The 18543-nt window shown below is 32.6% G+C and overlaps 1 protein-coding gene across 1 annotated transcript; it reads left to right on the plus strand.

Moving 5' to 3' along the window:
* Positions 1 to 9517: 9517 nt before the first annotated feature.
* Positions 9518 to 17965, plus strand: LOC7489873 (centromere/kinetochore protein zw10 homolog). The gene is made up of 15 exons (XM_024595773.2): positions 9518 to 10228; positions 10510 to 10650; positions 11211 to 11384; positions 11704 to 11862; positions 13772 to 14005; positions 14084 to 14233; positions 14417 to 14509; positions 15003 to 15098; positions 15373 to 15501; positions 15597 to 15674; positions 15768 to 15926; positions 16007 to 16157; positions 16267 to 16349; positions 17145 to 17224; positions 17663 to 17965. Exons 1-15 carry the CDS (start codon positions 9680 to 9682, stop codon positions 17664 to 17666), a joined length of 2280 nt encoding a protein of 759 aa, XP_024451541.1. The 5' UTR covers positions 9518 to 9679; the 3' UTR covers positions 17667 to 17965.
* Positions 17966 to 18543: the final 578 nt, after the last annotated feature.

Genomic DNA, 18543 nt, shown 5'->3' on the forward strand with positions numbered 1-18543 from the left:
TGTTTTCTAGAGGTCATTAGTTTGAATCTCACAAATCTCAGGATCACTGGAGGCTTACATGATTTTTAACTTCAGGGCTCGTGGGATTAGTCGAGGTACGCGCAAGCTGGCCTAAACACCCATGTTAATCTAATAAAAAAAGAATAGAAACAACCAAGGCTGGCAACCAAATATATAGCCAAGAACAAAAAACCACAAAAAAAAAATTATTGTTAAATACACATTAGATAAAATGAAATCTTATTTAACCTTTACATTGCTGTTAAACCACAACTATTAGAATCTCTGACCTATTAATCCTTTACATTATTGTTAAATACACAATAGATAAAACGAAATGTGATCTAAATATCCATTTTTGTTTATATGGGAACTAATCTTGATATCATTGAGCTGTAACAAACAATCCTTTGCACAATCAACAGGAACAACAATAGTGTGAAGACTTACTGAAACCTTAAAACAATTAAAATGGTGTTTGGGAGTATATCATAGCGATTATTTTTTAAAATATTTTTCATTCAGAAAGATATTAAAATAATATTGTTTTTATTTTTTAAAATTTATTTTTAACATCAACACATATAATTGATAAAAAATACTAAAAAATTAATTTAAAACAAAAATAATTTTAAATTTTAACAAAAAGCTTGTTAAAACTTTCTCCTGAAGGCCGCTAAATACAAACCTTGAAAAAATGTCCAACAAAACGTTTAGTATATGTATTAAAGGGTCAAAAAAACCCTATCAATTTGAAAATCTGGATTTTTTTCAGAAAAAGAAGAAGAATGGAGACAAAGTAGCGATGTTCAGGAGCAGAAATGGCAAAATCCAACTCCAAAAAATGACTCTAACTTCAAGAGTTCATCCTTTTTCCCCTCGTCATCAATGCCTGCAAGAACAACCTGCAGAAATCCCATTAGCTTTAACAACCAATTTTCTTTTAAAGAAAGAAGACGCACAACCAAAGAAACAATGTTCGCTAGAATAATTAATTAAAAACCCCAATAATCAACAATTACCTACTAAAATAAAAAGATAAAATGAAATTAAGCCTGGATGCACTAATTTTGAGTGGGAAAGAGAGGGAGAAGAAGCCTAGATGCATTGACCTTTTATCTGCCAAAAACTCAAAAAGCAAAGGAAAAATTATGGTCTCCAAACAGCCATGTCTCTCGGTAAAAGGAAGGACGCAAAGCAGGAGAAGAAGTTGAACAAAATTATTGTAGGATCAACAAAAGTTTTAGCGATGAACACTGCTTGAGTCCTTAGTAAAATACCTTACAATCCATAATGCTTATCTTTATATCTTTTAGTTTTTTCTATTAATAGCAAGATCAACAAAATATTTTTAGCTATAAACACTGTTTGAATCTATGGTATAAGAGCTCACCATTCACAGTATTTATTTAATATATTTGAATTTATAAGCATTTGATTCTCGGCTAATATTTTATTATTGTTTGATGATATAATTCTAGTGCTTTTCAAATGCTTTTTTTTCTAAAAAAACCCCATAAACTTAATGTCTTTTTTTATTTTTTTAGATAAATTTGATACAAGGATATTAAAATTATATATTTATATAAAAATCCATCAAATTTAATATTTTTTCAGGTAAATAATATTTTTTCCTTATAAAAAGTTCATTGTCTCCTAAATTCTTTGGAGTGCACTTTTGTTGTGCAAGCACTTGTAGTTTTTGCTGACATAAAAATCATAAAAGAATTTACTTGAAAGAAAAACCTAGTAAATAATAGTTTTTATGAAAGATAACATGTGAAGCAGCCAATAAAAATAATCATCGATAAAGCTCTCACACTTACTTTTTGGTGAAAATTTGAAATTGCATGCTACCTTGTGCTTGGCGTAACCTCCTTGTTTTAAATGTAAATGGCCGAAGTAAGATCCAGCCAGATATAATTCTAGTAGAGAAGAAGGACACGTGGATTTTTTTTATAAAAAAAAAGCTTTCAAACAAAAATAAAAGATGATATTTTGTCTTGTCATCAAAGGGTTCAAAAATATTGGATCCTAATAGCAAAAGAGTTGTGTTAGGTCATGGTGGTAGGCAAGGTCTAAAGCTGTTGGGTTCTAGTGGCAGTATAACCTAATTTTTTAATTCTTAATATTAATACATTAAAACAGTAAAAAAAATATTTTAAAAAATAATTTAATACTTTTCAAAAAAAATAATTTTCAAAAAATCAAAAAACAGTAGCGCCACAATATGTAACTAACACTAATATTGGATTTTTAATTTAGAGTTTTGTTCAACAACTTATGCTTAATATAGAATAATTATTTTGGTAATTCAATCTTTTTATTATTATTACTCAAACTCGTTTTTCTATTTAATAAATATATTTTTATAAATACACCTAACTCTAAATAGTTGAAGGAAGTTCTATAGAATTTATCTTTTTATTTGTATGGAGACTAATCTACTTCTCTTAACATGGAAAATCAAAATAAAAATAATGATAAGGTCTAAAAAGGAAGCAGAAGAATTGTGAAGATTCAACTAAATTCTAAATACCCGTTAAAATTACAAACTCGGATTCAATTACCCACGGCCAACTAATATAATCCACACCCGCGGAATTTATCTTATTAATATATGAAACCTTCTATTTCAAGAAATTAAACTTTAGATTTATTAGTAACAATATAACACATGCAACAGACAAAAAGGAATACTAACAAATCTTACACTACGAAACAAGATTTAAAGCTATTTTGCATCCTGTACCTGTCAGGATCCAATTGGATTGTGGATCCTGCACAAGCAGGACCCACAATCCCTCTGGATCTAGCTAGGTGCAGGACCCAAAATCCATCTGGGTCCTGCACACATCATGATCCAACACTTAAATGGATCCTGCATCGTTAGGACCCCAAGGGATTTCGGGTCCTACACCCGGCAGGACCCAACACCCAATTAGGTTTTGCACGATGCCGGACTCAAAGCTAATTTGCGTGCTGCACCCTGCAGGATCCAAAGCTATTGCAGGACCCAACACCCAATTGGGTTCAACACCCTGTAGCACCAAACACTTAATTGGGTCTTTTATTTATGTATTTAATAATATATATAATTCAAAACTACTGCATAAAAAATCTAAAGACAATAAAACATTGATAAAATCTTGATTCTCCTACACTAATGTTATAAAATTAAAATATCTTCTATTACTCAAAATAAAATCTCTTATATAATACCAAAAATTTAGAAAGTATATGATGTGAATCAAAAATTTATTGAGAGTTTATCCTCTTGACAGTATGAAAAACAAAATCAATAAGAGAAAAAAGAAAAAAATCAAGAGAAAGAAAAATAAAATTGGAAATATCTTAAAATATTTTTTTAAAATATATTAAGATAATATTTTTTATTTTTTAAAATCTGTTTTTTATATAATCACATCAAAAAATAATTTTGAAGTAAAGAAAAAAATATTAAATTTTCAAATTTCATGGGTCTCACTTCGCAGTTCGTAGTTAGGCACAATGTCAATATATTTTTTTTAAAAAAATATTATTTTGAAGTAAAGAAAAAAATTTAAAATTTTCAAATTTCCTAGGTCTCGTTTCATGGCCAGACACAATCTCAATATATTTTTTAAAAAAAAATCAAAAAATAATACAAAAACATAAAAATTATTAATTTGAAATAAAGCAAAAACTTAAAAATCATCAAAAACTTTTCATAGAATTTTTGAAACTCAAAATCAAACATATTTTAATTAGAAAATTCAACTCAATCTCAAACAAAAAAAAATTATCATCACCCAACTTTTGTACAATAAAAAACAAGGTCACATCAATTTATCTTGTCTTTACAATATGAAAAAAAACATCAATAAAAGAAAAGAAAAAAACATTTTAAGAGGAAGTACTAAAATATTATTTAATGGATGAGAATAGTAGAATTGTTAATCAAGATTCGTACAATAACAACGTTTTGAATCCATTCAAATTAAATTGGTATTTTCTCCGTCATAATTATCATCATAATTATTTTGAAGAAAAATTTAGAATAATTAACCTGCGACACTTTATTTTTTCTATACTAGATGACTATTTAAAAAAGCTCTTTCCACTATCAGGTACTAAAGGCTTTCTTCTTCCAGTGGTAGTAGCCCTCCGTCGTGATTCTCATCCTCTTCTTTCGTTTAGAAGCTTGCTTACTTGCTTACAGAATAATAAGATTGGCTAAGGGTCCTGGTGGAGGGAGGGCCCAACGTTGTTGGGTCATGGTGGGAGGGAGGCCCCAACGCAGTTGGGTTCTAGTGAAGCAGGGTCCAACGCTATTTGCACTTTTGAAAGTGTTTTGGGTCTGGCTTGTCAACCAGACCCAACAACGTTAGGTGCGGCTAACAAAGTCAGACCCAACGGCTTGACAGGACCCACGCTGATGGGTCTTGCTCGCAGGAGGAGCCAAGGCTGATGGGTCCAACAGCAGCAGGACCTAAAGCTATTTTGGGTCTTTCTGGGGCAGGAGCCAAGGCTGATGGGTCCAGCCGCAGCAGGACCTGAAGCTATTTTGGGTCTTTTTATGGTAGGAGCCAACTCGACTGGGTGCTGCTTAGCCGGACCCAACTTAATATATTCTCCTTGGGTCTGGCAGCCCGGCCGAACCCAATCTTTATATTTAAAAAAAATACAAAAATATTAATTTGAAGTAAAGAAAACATAAAAAAATTCAATTTTTTTCAGAGCATTTTTGAAACACAAAAATAAATATGTTTTAATAAGGAAATTCAACCCAACCTGAAATGAGAAAAACAATTATCATCACTCAAATTTTGTATAATATAAAAAAGGTCACATTAATTGTATCCTCTTTACAGTATGAAAAAAAAATCAATAAGAGAAAAGAAAAAAAAATTAAAATTGGAAATATCTTAAAATATTTTTTAAAAAAATATATTAAGATAATATTTTTTATTTTTTGAAATTTATTTTTTATATAATCACATCAAAATATTAATGTGAAGTAAAGAAAAAAATTTAAAATTTTCAAATTCATCAATTTTTTTTTCATAGAATTTTTGAAACGCAAAATCAAATATGTTTTAATTAGAAAATTCAACCTAACCTCAAACAAAAAACATTATCATCACCCCCAATTTTTGTACAATAAAAAAAAGGTCACATCAATTTATCTCGTTTTTACAGTATGAAAAAAAATCAATAAAAGAAAAGAAAAAAACATTTTAAAAGGAAATACTAAAATATTATTTAATGAATGAAAACGGTAAATTGTTAATCAAGATCCCTACAGTAACAACATTTTGAATCCATTCAAATTGAATTGGTATTTTCTCCGTCATAATTATAATCATAATTATTATGAAGAAACATTCAGAATAATTAACCTGGGACACTTTATTTTTTCTATACTAGATGACTATTTAAAAAAGCTCTTTCCACTACCAGGTACTAAAGGTTTTCTTCTTACAGTGGTAGTAACCCTCCGTCGTGATTCTCATCCTCTTTTTTCGTTTAGAAGCTTGCTTACAGTTAACCAGTGGTATCGCTTGCTTATAGTCAACCAGTGGTATCGCTTGCTTACAGAATACTAAGATTGGCTAAGGGTCCTAGTGAAGGGAAGGCCCAATGTTGTTGGGTCATGATGGGAGGGAGGTCCTAAAGCTGTTGGGTCCCGGTGGGAAGGAGGCTTAAACGTTGTTGGGTCCTAGTGAAGCAGGGCTCAACGCTATTTGCACTTTTGAAAGTGTTTTGGATCTGGCTTGTCAACCACACCCAACAACGTTGGGTCCGGCTACCAAAGCCAGACCCAGCGGCTTGGGGCAGAGAAGGCCATGCCCCCAGTTGCAATTCTTGACTCGAAACACAGGAAAGGAATGCCCCCCAGGGTGCTACAGTGTCGTCCACAGTGTAAATACTCTATGGCCACAGTGTCATCCACAGGGCAGTGTGTCTGTGTCCACAGTAAATCTATATTATTTCTACAATATTTTTTCCATACATTTTAATATATAGTAAAACAACTATGCAACCAAGCGGTTTGTTAATAAATATTATTTGTGTTTTTTCCATATGTTTTTCCATATGGTTTGTTAATATAATTATTTGTGTTATAAATATTATTATAACAAATAATCAAGCGCCCTGGGGCTGCAGCCAAATGCGCGGGTCCGCCCCTAGCGCCCAAGGCTAGCCACACCCCGTGTCAGGTGTTTGCATGTTGTGGCCTCGGCCAACCATAGCGCCAGGTGTCTGCTGCTTGGGGCCGCGACCAGGGGCGTGTGGCCGGCCCCTACGCCCTGGCTTGGCAGCCCAAGTGCCAAGTGTCGACAACCTAATCTAATTAATTGTCGCCTTTGCCGCTGAGCCGCAATTCTTGACTAAAAACACAGGCAAGGAACGCCCCCCAAGGTTTTATAGTGTCATCTATAGTTAATTGTATCTTGGTACACAGTACATATATAGTAGAAAATCCCCATACGTTTTAATACATAGCAAAGCAACTGTGCAAGTTCACAGTTAATTGTATCTTGGTCCACAGTGCATGCATGTACAGTAAGTCCACAATGAATTGTCTTTCATTTAACAGTGCATTCATGTACAATAAAAAACCCACGCGTTTTAAAGTTTTGTTAATAGGTGTTTAAGTTTTCTCAGATGATCCTTCTTGCTACCAATATACCAACTCTAAATTTTATGCTAAATGAGAAGATGAATGGTGAATTCATGGTAGAAGAAAGTACTAGAAAAGGCCTATGGCATATTCCAATAATAGCCATGACAGCTGACGTGATCCATGCCACACATTATAAATTAAAACAAAAAATTATTTTGATACATTTTTAAGAAAAAGCATTTTGAAAAACAACATTTATTATAATCCTAAACACCTTCTAAAATGTGAGATGTAAAGATGTGTTTCAAAGCTTTCTGAAAAAGAAAACCTTTAGCACTTAAGATTAATTTGATTGAAAATTGTTTTTAATAAATGTTTAATAAAGAACTAATATGAGATAAATCTATTTATATTTTTTTAAAATAGTTATATTTTATGTCATTTTAAATAAATATAATGACCCTTGTAATAAAAATAAATGATTTTTAAATTAAAGATAAAATAGTAAAGATTGTTAATTCAATTTGTTTCAATGATATTATAAATAGTATAATTGAATTCAATTATATAATTTGATATTTTATTTTAAATATAAAAATTATAATAAGTTTAAATTAACAAGAAAGCTAAAACTCATGGTGATATTACTGTGCTCCAAGATACCATTTACTATTCATTACAATAGCATAATTATTACAGTGTCCCTTGTTCATTTTCTCTTTTGCCTTTGCTTTAGGGGTAGGGTGGTCTTTTCCCCGTGATATAAATGTCTTTAGAGAATCGAATGAGGTTATTTTGGTAATTACGTTTTAAAATGCAGAGTAAAATAACTATTGTAACCCTAGAATAATAACCTAACGCCTTATGTACAAGGGCCTTTTTGTATTTTTCATGTTTGCTAAAACAGTGAAATTACTACATTACTCATGTCATTCCAATTTTTTAGCCTTGGATTCAAGAGCTTGGTAGCAATTTCCTCATGGTTTGTTTGTTGTTGTTGATTGGTCTTGAGGGCATTTTCGATTTTGTACAACAAAAACAAAAAAGTTGTTAGCTTGTGCAAATTACACACTAGTGCGTTAGTCGCTACGCCAACTTCTGGTGGTGCATGCAGCTAACACCGGTGGATGTAATGGTGCTTCTACCGTAGCATTTGATTAGTCCCGGAGTCCTCTTCCTCCCTAGATGACCAAGTGTATGATGGTTCAACAAGGTTTGGCCGGAAATAACTTTTCTTTTATTTCTTTCTTTCTTTTACTTCTCTTTCTTCTCGGGATTGCGCGTTGGCCATGCAAAAAAATCATACCAGCCCTTCAATTTATTTTTTCTTTGGATTCAGTCCCTCTTCTCTTATTTGCAATCTTTTTAATTTACATTGATTATTTCGAATTGGATTTTATTTTTAATTTCATACCTAGTCATTTGATTTTTGAAATTTATTTTTAAATTTGGTTCTTATTCTTTTAATTGCTATTTATTTTTTTTTGAATCATTTTCTTGATTGATTTATTTTTTTACAATTTCCACCCCTAGGCACTTATTTTTATTTAATTTTTGTGTCAAATTTGGTTCTGCTTCCTTTAATTGCTATTTTTAAATCATTTTCTTAATGGGTTGGTTTTTTACAATTCCATCCCTGAATATTTAATTTCATTTGATTTTTATGTCGAATTTAGTTCTAATTCTTTTAATTGCTATTTTTTTTGTTTTGCATTGTTTTTTATATTGATTTTTTTTCTCAATTTCATCCCTTATTTACAAGTATTAGCATTGTTCGAATAAGATAACTAATGTAATCATGTTAACAATTTATAATCCGATTGGAACCTCATTTGTGTGTGGTTTCCAGTTGAGTAATAAAAAGAGTTTATATTATACTTGTTTGAAATATCATTAGTGGATCCTCTAACCTTGACAATTATTTTATCCTTGTTTAATCCTTACATCAATATCACATCTCAAAGCTCTCTTTAACTTCTTCTTGTTGTTGTTGTTGTTGTTGTTGTTGTTGTTGTTATTGTCTATAATTTATATACTTAACCTCCATGTGGTTCGACCCCGGTCTTGCCAAATTATTTATTACTTCGACACTCCTGCACTTGGGAGAAGATATCAATCTTTTGATCGTATCAGTTTCCCCACATGTTTTTTGTCAAAATTATCTTTGTCAAATGTTTTTTTTAATATTGATCTGGTTGAGAATTTAGCTTTAACTTTCCCTGCATGTTTTTTCCTCTTTTTTTCATTTTGTTTTTGCTTTTTTTTTTTCCCAAAATTGGCTTCTTCTTTTTTTTTTTTTAGAATTGTTTTTGTCGATTTTATTTTTTTAATATTGAACTGGTTGAGAATTTGGCTTTGTAGTTTTTTTCTTTATAACATTGTGGATTACTACAATGTTTCCTCACATGATTTTTTTTTATGATTTTTTTTGTTTTTTTTCTAGAATTGTCTTGGTAGATTTTATTTTTTTTCATATTAAGCTGATTGAGAATTTAGCTTCGTAGTTTTTTTCTTTAAAACACCGTGGATTACTATAGTGTTTCCCCATATAATTTTTTTTTTGTTATGATTTTTTTTAAAATTATCTTTGTTAATTTTATTATTTTTAATATTGAGCTGATTGAGAATTACAACTGTAGATTTTCTCATGAAGCACTATAGATTGTTACAGTGTTTCCCTGTATGGTTTTTTTTCCTTTCGTTTTTTTTATGATTTTTTTTAAAATTATCTTTGTTGATTTTACATTTTCAATATTAAGTTGATTGAAAATTTATTTTTATAGTTTTTTTAAAAAAAATTGTGGATTGCAATAATTTTTCTACATATAATTTTTTTTTATTTTTTTATAATTATTTTCATAAACTTATAAAAACGCACATGCCATTAGCCCGCGGGTTCACGCGGGCCTCCTTTCTTGCTCATTAATAGAAATCTCAAAGCCCATAACCGTTCATGTCACGTCGCGACAGCTACCAGACTAGCGAACGTTGTTCCTCTCCTCCGTTCTCCCCCGCCATCAACTTTCCTTTCCTTCAGTCACAAAAACAAAATCCTCTGATCGTTTCAAGATGGACGCTCTCTTCGACGCAATCAACGTTCGAGACCTTCTCTCAACGAGTGATCTCAGGGACCCAACCGCACCCCTCTCCGCACCCGATCTCCGCCTGCTCATAACCCGTCTCGAATCTCACTCTCTCCAAATCAAATCGAAAGTCAAATCCTACATCCTCGCTCACCACAGCGACTTCTCCTCTCTCTTCTCCCTCTGCAACGACGCCGTTTCTCGAACCGACCAGATTAACCAGTGCCTATTAGATCTTCTAGCTCTGGTTTCCGATTCTCCGATTGATGGCGAGATTAGGGAGATTGTTGAGGAGTTGAGTGGGAAGATGAAGGAGGCGAGGGAAAAGAGGGAAATATTGGATTTGGTGAGGATAATTGTGGGAATTAGTGAGAGGTTGGGAGGGATAAAAGAGGGAGTGAAGAATGGACGGCTGAGACTTGCGGCTGTTGATATTAGGGATTTGAAGAAGGTATTGAGGATTGGTGATGAGGAGGAGAGAGAGCCTGTTGTGTATGGTTTGTTGAGGAAGGAGTGGCTCGATTGCTTCGAGGAGGTAATGGTTTTCTTTCTTCGATTTATTTATTTTTGGAGAGATAGCTAAGCTCTGTTTGGTTGCTGAGAAAAAAAAAAGGAAAATGACGAAAGTCTTGCTGGATATATAGAAGCGCAGAATTGTTTTCTTAGGAGTTAACAAAAGCTTCATTTGAGTAAGATAGTTCTGTTAGTTTAAGTGAAGTGATGATATTTATTTTCTTAGTGGATTGTGATTGATATATTTGTGATTTTTATTGAGTGTATCATTGTTTTTTAGAGGAATTGGATTTGGGTTTGTAGATTCAAGAGATGCTTGTGAAATTCGTGGAAAATGCAGTGCAGTTCGAGCCAGATTCTAGTATTGTTCGAGTCAAGTATCGGTTGAGTGTTGATGGCATTGCTGGGGTTGTGGATCTCCACAGTGTTTTGGATTCAATGGAAGTGAGTGCACCCATCATCTCTTCATTTTTGTTTGTGTAAATGCAAAAGTAGTTTTCAAACATGATGTGTTTATAATTTAATCACGCCTGAAGTTGAGGTGTTAGTGATAACATCGAAGCATTTCATGAATTCTATGACCCGTTTATTTCAATTTAATGTATGGAAAAATTATGTTGTCTAAGCCTCTATTGCACTGCCTGTTTTTGAAGCTTGATTGATATTTATTTGTAGTATTTTGGCCTTGGTAAAATATCTCTGTGGCTTTGTGTTGAAGGGGTGCAATTGCATGCCTTAGTTCTGTAAAAGAAACACTACTTTTTCTTAATGTGCATTAAGAACTATTACTTGCTATAGAAAAACTCAAATCACCTTTCACATTAACATTTATTTGACACTCTTCCTTTCACTGGATTTTTACCAGTAGAAGAAAAAAAAACCCAAAGGGAACCCCTAGTTAATCACCCCTGTTTGTGGATGTGCTTTATGTTGATACAAATGGTTCTCTGTGCAATTGGAAGCTTCAATTGTCAAATTCACTTACTTATGATGGATTATTGTAGGTGATTGGTATATTAGACTATGGGTTTGCTAAAGTGGCTGACCAAATGATCAAGCATGTCATCATTCCTGTTGTAAAGAAAGGATCATCCATTTCATCCATGGAAGATCTGAAAGACGTCTCCAAAGAAATGACTGAGGCAATATTGAAAATACTATCAACAAGCAATCCAATGGTAAATATGGTTTAATAACATTTTCTAAAATTTTCGCTTATATTGCACTGGTTTCTATTACAGTGGGAGGTTAATGGCAATGAATGTTATGCAGATTGCTGAAACCCTACCAATAGTGTTTGCTTTATCATTTTGATAGGGCATTGTTTTGAGAATATGTAACTTCATACTTTCCATCCAAAAACAGCATTAACAGTCTTACAGATGGAGTAAATGTGTTTGTCAATAGATCAATCCAATGAGGTCTCTTCCTTATTTATGTTCTTACTGGAGTGTGCTTATCATTGCTTTGACATTTCCTTTTTCTCCAATATCGAAGGTCGATGTGGATGGTGAGATCATCTATTCAAGGATTATTCAGGTTATAAACTTTGTTTGCAAGTGCATATGTTTTGAGAATCCTTCTTGGATTCGATGCTTTGGAAGGTTGACATGGCCAAGGATATCAGAACTTGTTATTTCTAACTTTCTCTCCAAGGTTTGTTTTTCTGAAATCTTTGTACTTTAGCTACAATGTTTTTTCTGTTCTGTATTTTGTTCACTTTTCTTGATAATTCATTAATGCTGGTATTTATGTTTATTATTTTTCCCATTGAATCTTTAGATAGATGTATTGATATTGATCATACTGTTTCCAAATGTTTGAGTACACATTCATTTATTAATGGACAACATTTGTACTTTTTAGAACCTGTCTTATTTTTGTTTGTAAATTTTATCCAAGATTATGATGCCTGCTTGTTTAGACTATGAATTGTGTAGTTATTCTCAACCAATTTCAAATAAAGTTGCGTCCCATTCTGGGACTACTTTAACACTAGCTGGACAAACCATTGTACCTATGACCGTAATGAATGTGAGATGGGGGACACTTGTAACAATCTTGAATGTACTGACGTATCAAATATTTTTTTTTAAAAAAAAACAGACAGACAGAGTTGTACTAAATTTTGGACATGATGGAGGCGTGTGAATCATTGACTTGGTTATATGAAGTTTGAAATTGGCATATGAATTTAAGTTTTCCATACTGTATTGGTAGTGTGGGTTTTATGGATTTACTGGAGACACCCAAACGCTGAAGTGTATGGATGAGAGACATGCTTTAAGAAAATCTACCTCATATTTGTGGTAGAGATATGGAATGAGACATTATAGGGGATTCATCTGGTGCATGTCTCCTTAAAGTAGATGTTCGATCATGTCCAAAATGATGCTGCCTTTTATTTTCTTTATATGCAAAGAGTTCAATAAGAGAGGCTAATGAGCTTGAGTTCTGTGTACTTTGTCTCTTGTAACATGCAGTCGTCCATTGAAAATATGTCTTATAACCCCTATACTTCAAGTATGTCAATACCATTAGTCAGTCACTTCTCATTTAGACCTTGACTTTGGAATATGCTCTAGATTTTTGAAGAAGTCATGGAAAAAATAACAAATGGGGAAAAATTAAAAACCTAAATAGATAAGAATGAAACATATAATAAAACCAAGATAAAAAATATGTAAGCTTAAAAAGATAACACATTGACTTTTAATTTTTGTAATATGACTTATCATAATTGGTATATAATTTGTTTCAATTATTGCTTTTATGAAAAATTCTTTAAGTAAACAGGTCTACATGTTCTAAAAATTAAAAATCAGTATCATATATATGATCACTTAATTGACTTGAAATAATATTCAAATTTAAAAGTCTAATGGTAATTGTCAAACAAATGATTATGCATTCGCATACTTCATAATTTTTCTTAACTTACTTATTTTGAAAATCATATTTTTAATGTCAATCACCTGTTTTTGCAATTTTACATTCCACAATTTCATGAACCCGGTATTTTTATTCTATTGATTCATTATCCACTTTAACTTACAAATATCTACTTAATGTAAATCAAGTATCCGTTAAAAGCTTTTATTATCAAGTTTTATTCCCATACAATTGCAAAATCTTTGCTTTAGATTTTACTATTCTGCAATAAAGTATTTCATTCTTTTCAATTTAATTGAAAACAAAAGGTATTTTGAAGGGTGAAGGGCAGGTTTGATTGATTAGTATAACAAAAAATAAAAATAGAGCTGATTTTAAGTATTTTGGTGGTAGAATTTAATTGGTAACATATAAGACATTAACTTGGTCCTCGATAGCATCATATCAGATGATCAATCAGATTGTTTATCAACTGGAAAATATATTTTATCACATCTATTCATGAATCCATTGTGATCCACTGAATTCCTAATGATCCACCAAAGTTCATGGTTGATCGCATCGGTGACATACTGAATGGCAATATTTTCTCACAATATATATATTTTATATTTATGCAATTATCTTTGGCAGAAGCCCCATGGATGAAATTGAGTGTGAGTTCTTGTTCCAGGCTGTCCCTGAAGATGCTTCTAAACTTGCTGGCTTTCAGAAGATCATCAAAGACACATATGAGTTTGAAACTGCTTTGAAGGAGATGGCATTTATTTCAGCATCTGATAGCACAGACCAAAAGTTGAGCAACTTTGCTGAAAATGTCGAGCTTCACTTTGCTTCTAGGAAGAAGATCGAAATCTTGGCAAAGGCTAGAAATTTGCTTCTACAGTGTGACTTCACTATTCCTCAAGTGAGCTTCTAAGATTGAAATGCATGTCTCTAGATGCTATGATATGTTTTAAACCATGAATAATGAATATTTCTGCAGGAATATACAAGAAAAGGTCATCCAATGAAGAATAGTGGGACAGCTGTAAATTATTATGAACATGTTGTTGACTTGCTTTTTCTGTCCGAGAGGTGTTTGGTGTCCAAAGCAGCTACTCAACTGATGGATCTTGTACATCAGACACTTAAGGTAACTGGTCTAAAGATACAAAAACTTAAACTCATACACACATGATAATTTAGATGTCCTGAGTTCTTTCAAGCATTTGCATGTTTTTCTTGTTGGAGTGTTGAAAAGTCTAAGCTGTATGGCTTCTAAATTCACACCTAAAGCGCACTCACTATGCTCATGATTAATAGCCATTTGGTGCAGGACATTTGCTTGTCTTCTCCCAGAGTTGCATTGGAGTTCTATCATGCTGCCAGGGATGCTATCCTTCTCTATGAGGCTGTTGTTCCTGTCAAGGTTAGTGCATGGAAGGCAGTCTCTTGACTCAAAGATTTAACTGCAAAACTTATATATGTGTAGCTATTTGTGTATAAAAACCACTGCAACTTACATTTGGTAAAAGCATGGGTTAAAACTTGTTAGGGAATTATTTTTTCTATGCTTTCATTATGTGGAGGTTTTTCTTCCTCTTTGATTTAAGGCTAATTATAATCAGCTACTGTCAACAAAGCTGCTTTGATTTTTTAAATAATAATGTCATTTGAGCTTTGTTTTTACACTCCTTGCAATGGCTTTGGTGTGCTCAATTTCCTAAATTTATTGAGAAGCCTATTTTTGGTTTTTCTTTTGAGATGGATTATTCTTGTAGTATGTTTCATTTTTACACTCCTTGCTGGTACTTTTTCTTTATTCTGCAATCGTTATGATAGCTAAAAACAAAATATATGGGTGTTTCATGGCCTGTCCATGTCAGCGATTATGTTAGTAACGTTCAATTTAACTTATGAAGCTAGAAAGGCAGCTTGATGGAGTCAACCAGGTTGCTGTTCTCATGCACAATGACTGTTTCTATCTATCTCAAGAGATACTTGGACTGGCATTTGAGGTATCGATGTACTATAATTCTGCTAATCTGTTCGTATTAATGCTAGTTTTTCTTTCTTCTTCTCTCTCTTTCTCATGTGTAATGCTGTAATCTAGAAATTAGGAATCCATAATTCTGCAGCAGTCTGCTTTTCATTTTCTTCTCCTGGACTCTTTATATGACATCCACCTCTATTGTTTCAGCAAGGAGATTTATTAATAACGAATTTTGTGTAAACTGATTTTTAAGTGGAATAGAAAAATAACTGTTTGCATATGTTCAAATGATGTTTCAGTATCGATCAGACTTTCCGATTTCCATCAAGGAACATGCTGTTTTTGTTGATTTAGCTCCTCGATTTCAAGTAATGGCAGAGGAGATACTGCAGAGACAAATTCAGCTCGTTATTTCTAATTTGAAAGAGGTTTAGTGACTGAAATACTACTGACAATGCCAGAATTTTTTTCACCTTGACATTTTGAACTATCTGTTCTCTCAACTCATGAACTGTTTTATTAGGCCATAGATGGTGCTGATGGTTTTCAGAACACTCATCAGGTTCAGCAATTTGAATCAGCAAAATTTAGCATAGATCAGGTTCATATATTTTATTACTGCACTTTTTTTCTTTTCTTTTGTTATTGTCTTTCTTGTAACTGTATGACTAGAGCTAAAATGTTTCATGATCAGGTTGTTTTTATTCTTGAAAAAGTACATATTATCTGGGAGCCACTCTTGCTGCCATCTACTTACAAGAAAAGCTTGTGTATGGTTCTAGAGTCGGTTTTTGCTAGAGTCACGAAAGACATACTCCTCCTAGATGATATGGCAGCTGAGGAAACATTACAGGTACGTTCATTTACTATGAATTTTCAATTTGTGTCTACTTATTTGTTTACTAGACATCTAATCTGTTCATATGTTCCCAGCTTCAAAGACTGATCCATTTGATGCTGGAAAGCATATCATCTTTAATGGAATCTCTGAGTACTGTCATTCAAAAGGAGAGGCCAGAAGAGTATCATACAAGTCTTGTAGATGATCTAATACCATCATTACGTAAAATCCGTAAAGTTGCAGGCAAGTTTTCAGTCTGTCAATCAAGTTATCTCTTGAAACTGGTGGATGGCAAATGGCTGTCTTGCAACCAATGCTTGTTCTTATCTGTAGTTTTCTTTGTAATTTTCAGAACTTCTGGACATGCCTTTAAAATCCATTACAACAGCTTGGGAAAGTGGGGAACTCATCAGCATTGGGTTTACGATGCTAGAGGTATATATGCATATCTGAGAAAAAGCAATTACTATTTTTTTGCCTTCTCTTCTCTTGGTATGTCTTTGTGGCAAACTCTCTATCTCTTGCATTAAATAGCTGGGTTGCACATTCGGCAATGACCCTACTTTTTCCATGTTTCCATCTATAAGAGTTGGAATTATTTTTATGAGTCTTGAATTCAATACTTTGTTGTCTCCAATTTGATATGAATGAATTCTATTTAGGCATACATCTCATCTATAGGTTTTGCTGTGATTTGATGGAAAACGAAGTTAGTTACATTTTAGTTTTACCAGATGCTCTTGCCATGGTGAAATTTTCTTGTAATACCAAAAGTTGTATCTAGTGGTTCCTCCTACTTTCATTAGCGTCACCCGTGTTCCATAGCAGTTTGAGTTTGACTCTACTCTGCTCACTAGCAAGAAGCCAATGAGTCAGATACCTTATCTGTAACCCCCAGCCATCAATCTTGTCCCACTAACTTGCCCAATGCTAGTGAGGCGAGGGGAATTTTTGTCCTTGGTATGATGTATGGTGAAAGGACTCTAGACACATCATTAGCGCCCCCCCCCCCCCCCCCCCCCCCCCCAAAAAAAAAAAAAAAAAAATGTTCTTTGTTATCTAAGAACTCAATTATACAACCAGAGTTCTGATTTTCTTCCTATTCTGCTTCCAGCTTCATTCCTAGTAGAGCAAGGAAAAAGTGTTCCACTAGTTGTACTTCCTAACTGTATTTTACTGGTGGTATGTGTTATATGTTCATCTGTGCTTAGAAGTCCTTCACTTTTGCAGGTAAAAGATTTCATCAAAGCAATATTTACAGACTCCCCTCTGCGAAAAGAATGCCTATGGAGGATAGAAAACGTCGGCCTGTAAGCAACTGATTTAAACTCAATTACCATCTCACTCACTAGTTAAAGAGGGGAAGGGGAGAAAGAAAACGTTTCCAATAGTTACTTTTTTTTGTGGCTGGGCTGTTGGAGTAAATCATGCGAACATTCATTGCTTCCCCAGTCCAATCAAAAGAGGTAGATTTACAGTTTTGTCACAGATTTTGTGAAGTTAAATCAATGGAGGGCACGGCAGAATTTAGATTGAAGGTGTTTTCTGTAGAAAGTAGAATACCTGCCTGTACATTTACCAATTATTTATCCTAGGAAGAGTGAGGGACATTTTTGTCAAGGAATTTTATAAACCGTGTATCATTTTACAAGTTCTTGACAGCTAGTTGCGGTAGATATTTCAGCAAACTGTGCAAATGCTATAAACTAGTGGCCTTCTAAAGAACGTATTTGGTTAAAAATCAATAGGTGAAATCCTTATATGCAGCCAAGTTTTGATGTTTCGAGGTTGAGGGATGGTGGTGAATGCTTTGTTGTAGCTCAGCGAGTATTTTGGCAGGTTCCAGGAAATTTTGGGTGGTGCTCTGCTGTTAGGACTGAAGATGCTAGAGCTAAAGTGGTGTTGGTTTTACTTGGTGTAAAATAATAATTTAGTCCTGTGTTTTTAGCGATATAATAACAATTTAGTCTCTTTGACCTTAAATTGTAACTTAATTTACTGTTTATGAATGTTAATTCATAGAAAACTCAGCTAGCTTTTTTAAAATGAAACTGCCTTCTTTTGATTAATTAACAAAATACTAAATGAGAAATGGATTTTATTATATCCTTCAATCGAATAATATTTTTATTTTTTTATTAATGATTGAACTTCATAATATTTTTTATAATTTATTTTTTGTGAGGTTATTTTAGTTTCATAAAGGTTTTATGTTATAACTTGGTTTTAATTAATTAATTTATTTAATTGATTTTTTTTTAATTTAATCTTTAATATTAGATTGATTGGTAATTATATTTTGTGATTTGTTGTGATTTGATTTTAATAAGATTATTTTTATCTCATTATTCTTGTAATGGGTTTGGCGAGTTAATTAAAGTTGGTTTTTTGTTTTTTTTTTTTCAATTGATTTTTCAATTTTAATTTTATCTTTTAATAACGTTAGTGTTATTCATTTTGGAGCCTAACATAAAAAATTAAAAAGAAAAAATATAAAAAAATTAAAAACAATTGCTAGAAGAAAATTGCAAAAATATATTAGTAACGAGAATATACCAAAATATCTAGGAAATTATCGAAGGTTGGTTGAGGAATATTAAAATATATAAGATTAGAAAATTTAACAGTA

This window comes from Populus trichocarpa, chromosome 2 (assembly GCF_000002775.5).
Source record: "Populus trichocarpa isolate Nisqually-1 chromosome 2, P.trichocarpa_v4.1, whole genome shotgun sequence".
Classification (NCBI taxonomy): Eukaryota; Viridiplantae; Streptophyta; class Magnoliopsida; order Malpighiales; family Salicaceae; genus Populus; species Populus trichocarpa.

What these genes read in the sequence shown, in the direction of transcription:
- LOC7489873 (XM_024595773.2), top strand. Translation starts at nt 9,680, where the DNA reads ATGGACGCTCTCTTCGACGCAATCAACGTTCGAGACCTTCTCTCAACG. An exon ending in TTATTTCTAATTTGAAAGAG is followed by an intron (nt 15,502 to 15,596) that starts GTTTAGTGACTG and finishes CTGTTTTATTAG; the next exon opens with GCCATAGATGGTGCTGATGG. An exon ending in CAAAATTTAGCATAGATCAG is followed by an intron (nt 15,675 to 15,767) that starts GTTCATATATTT and finishes TTTCATGATCAG; the next exon opens with GTTGTTTTTATTCTTGAAAA.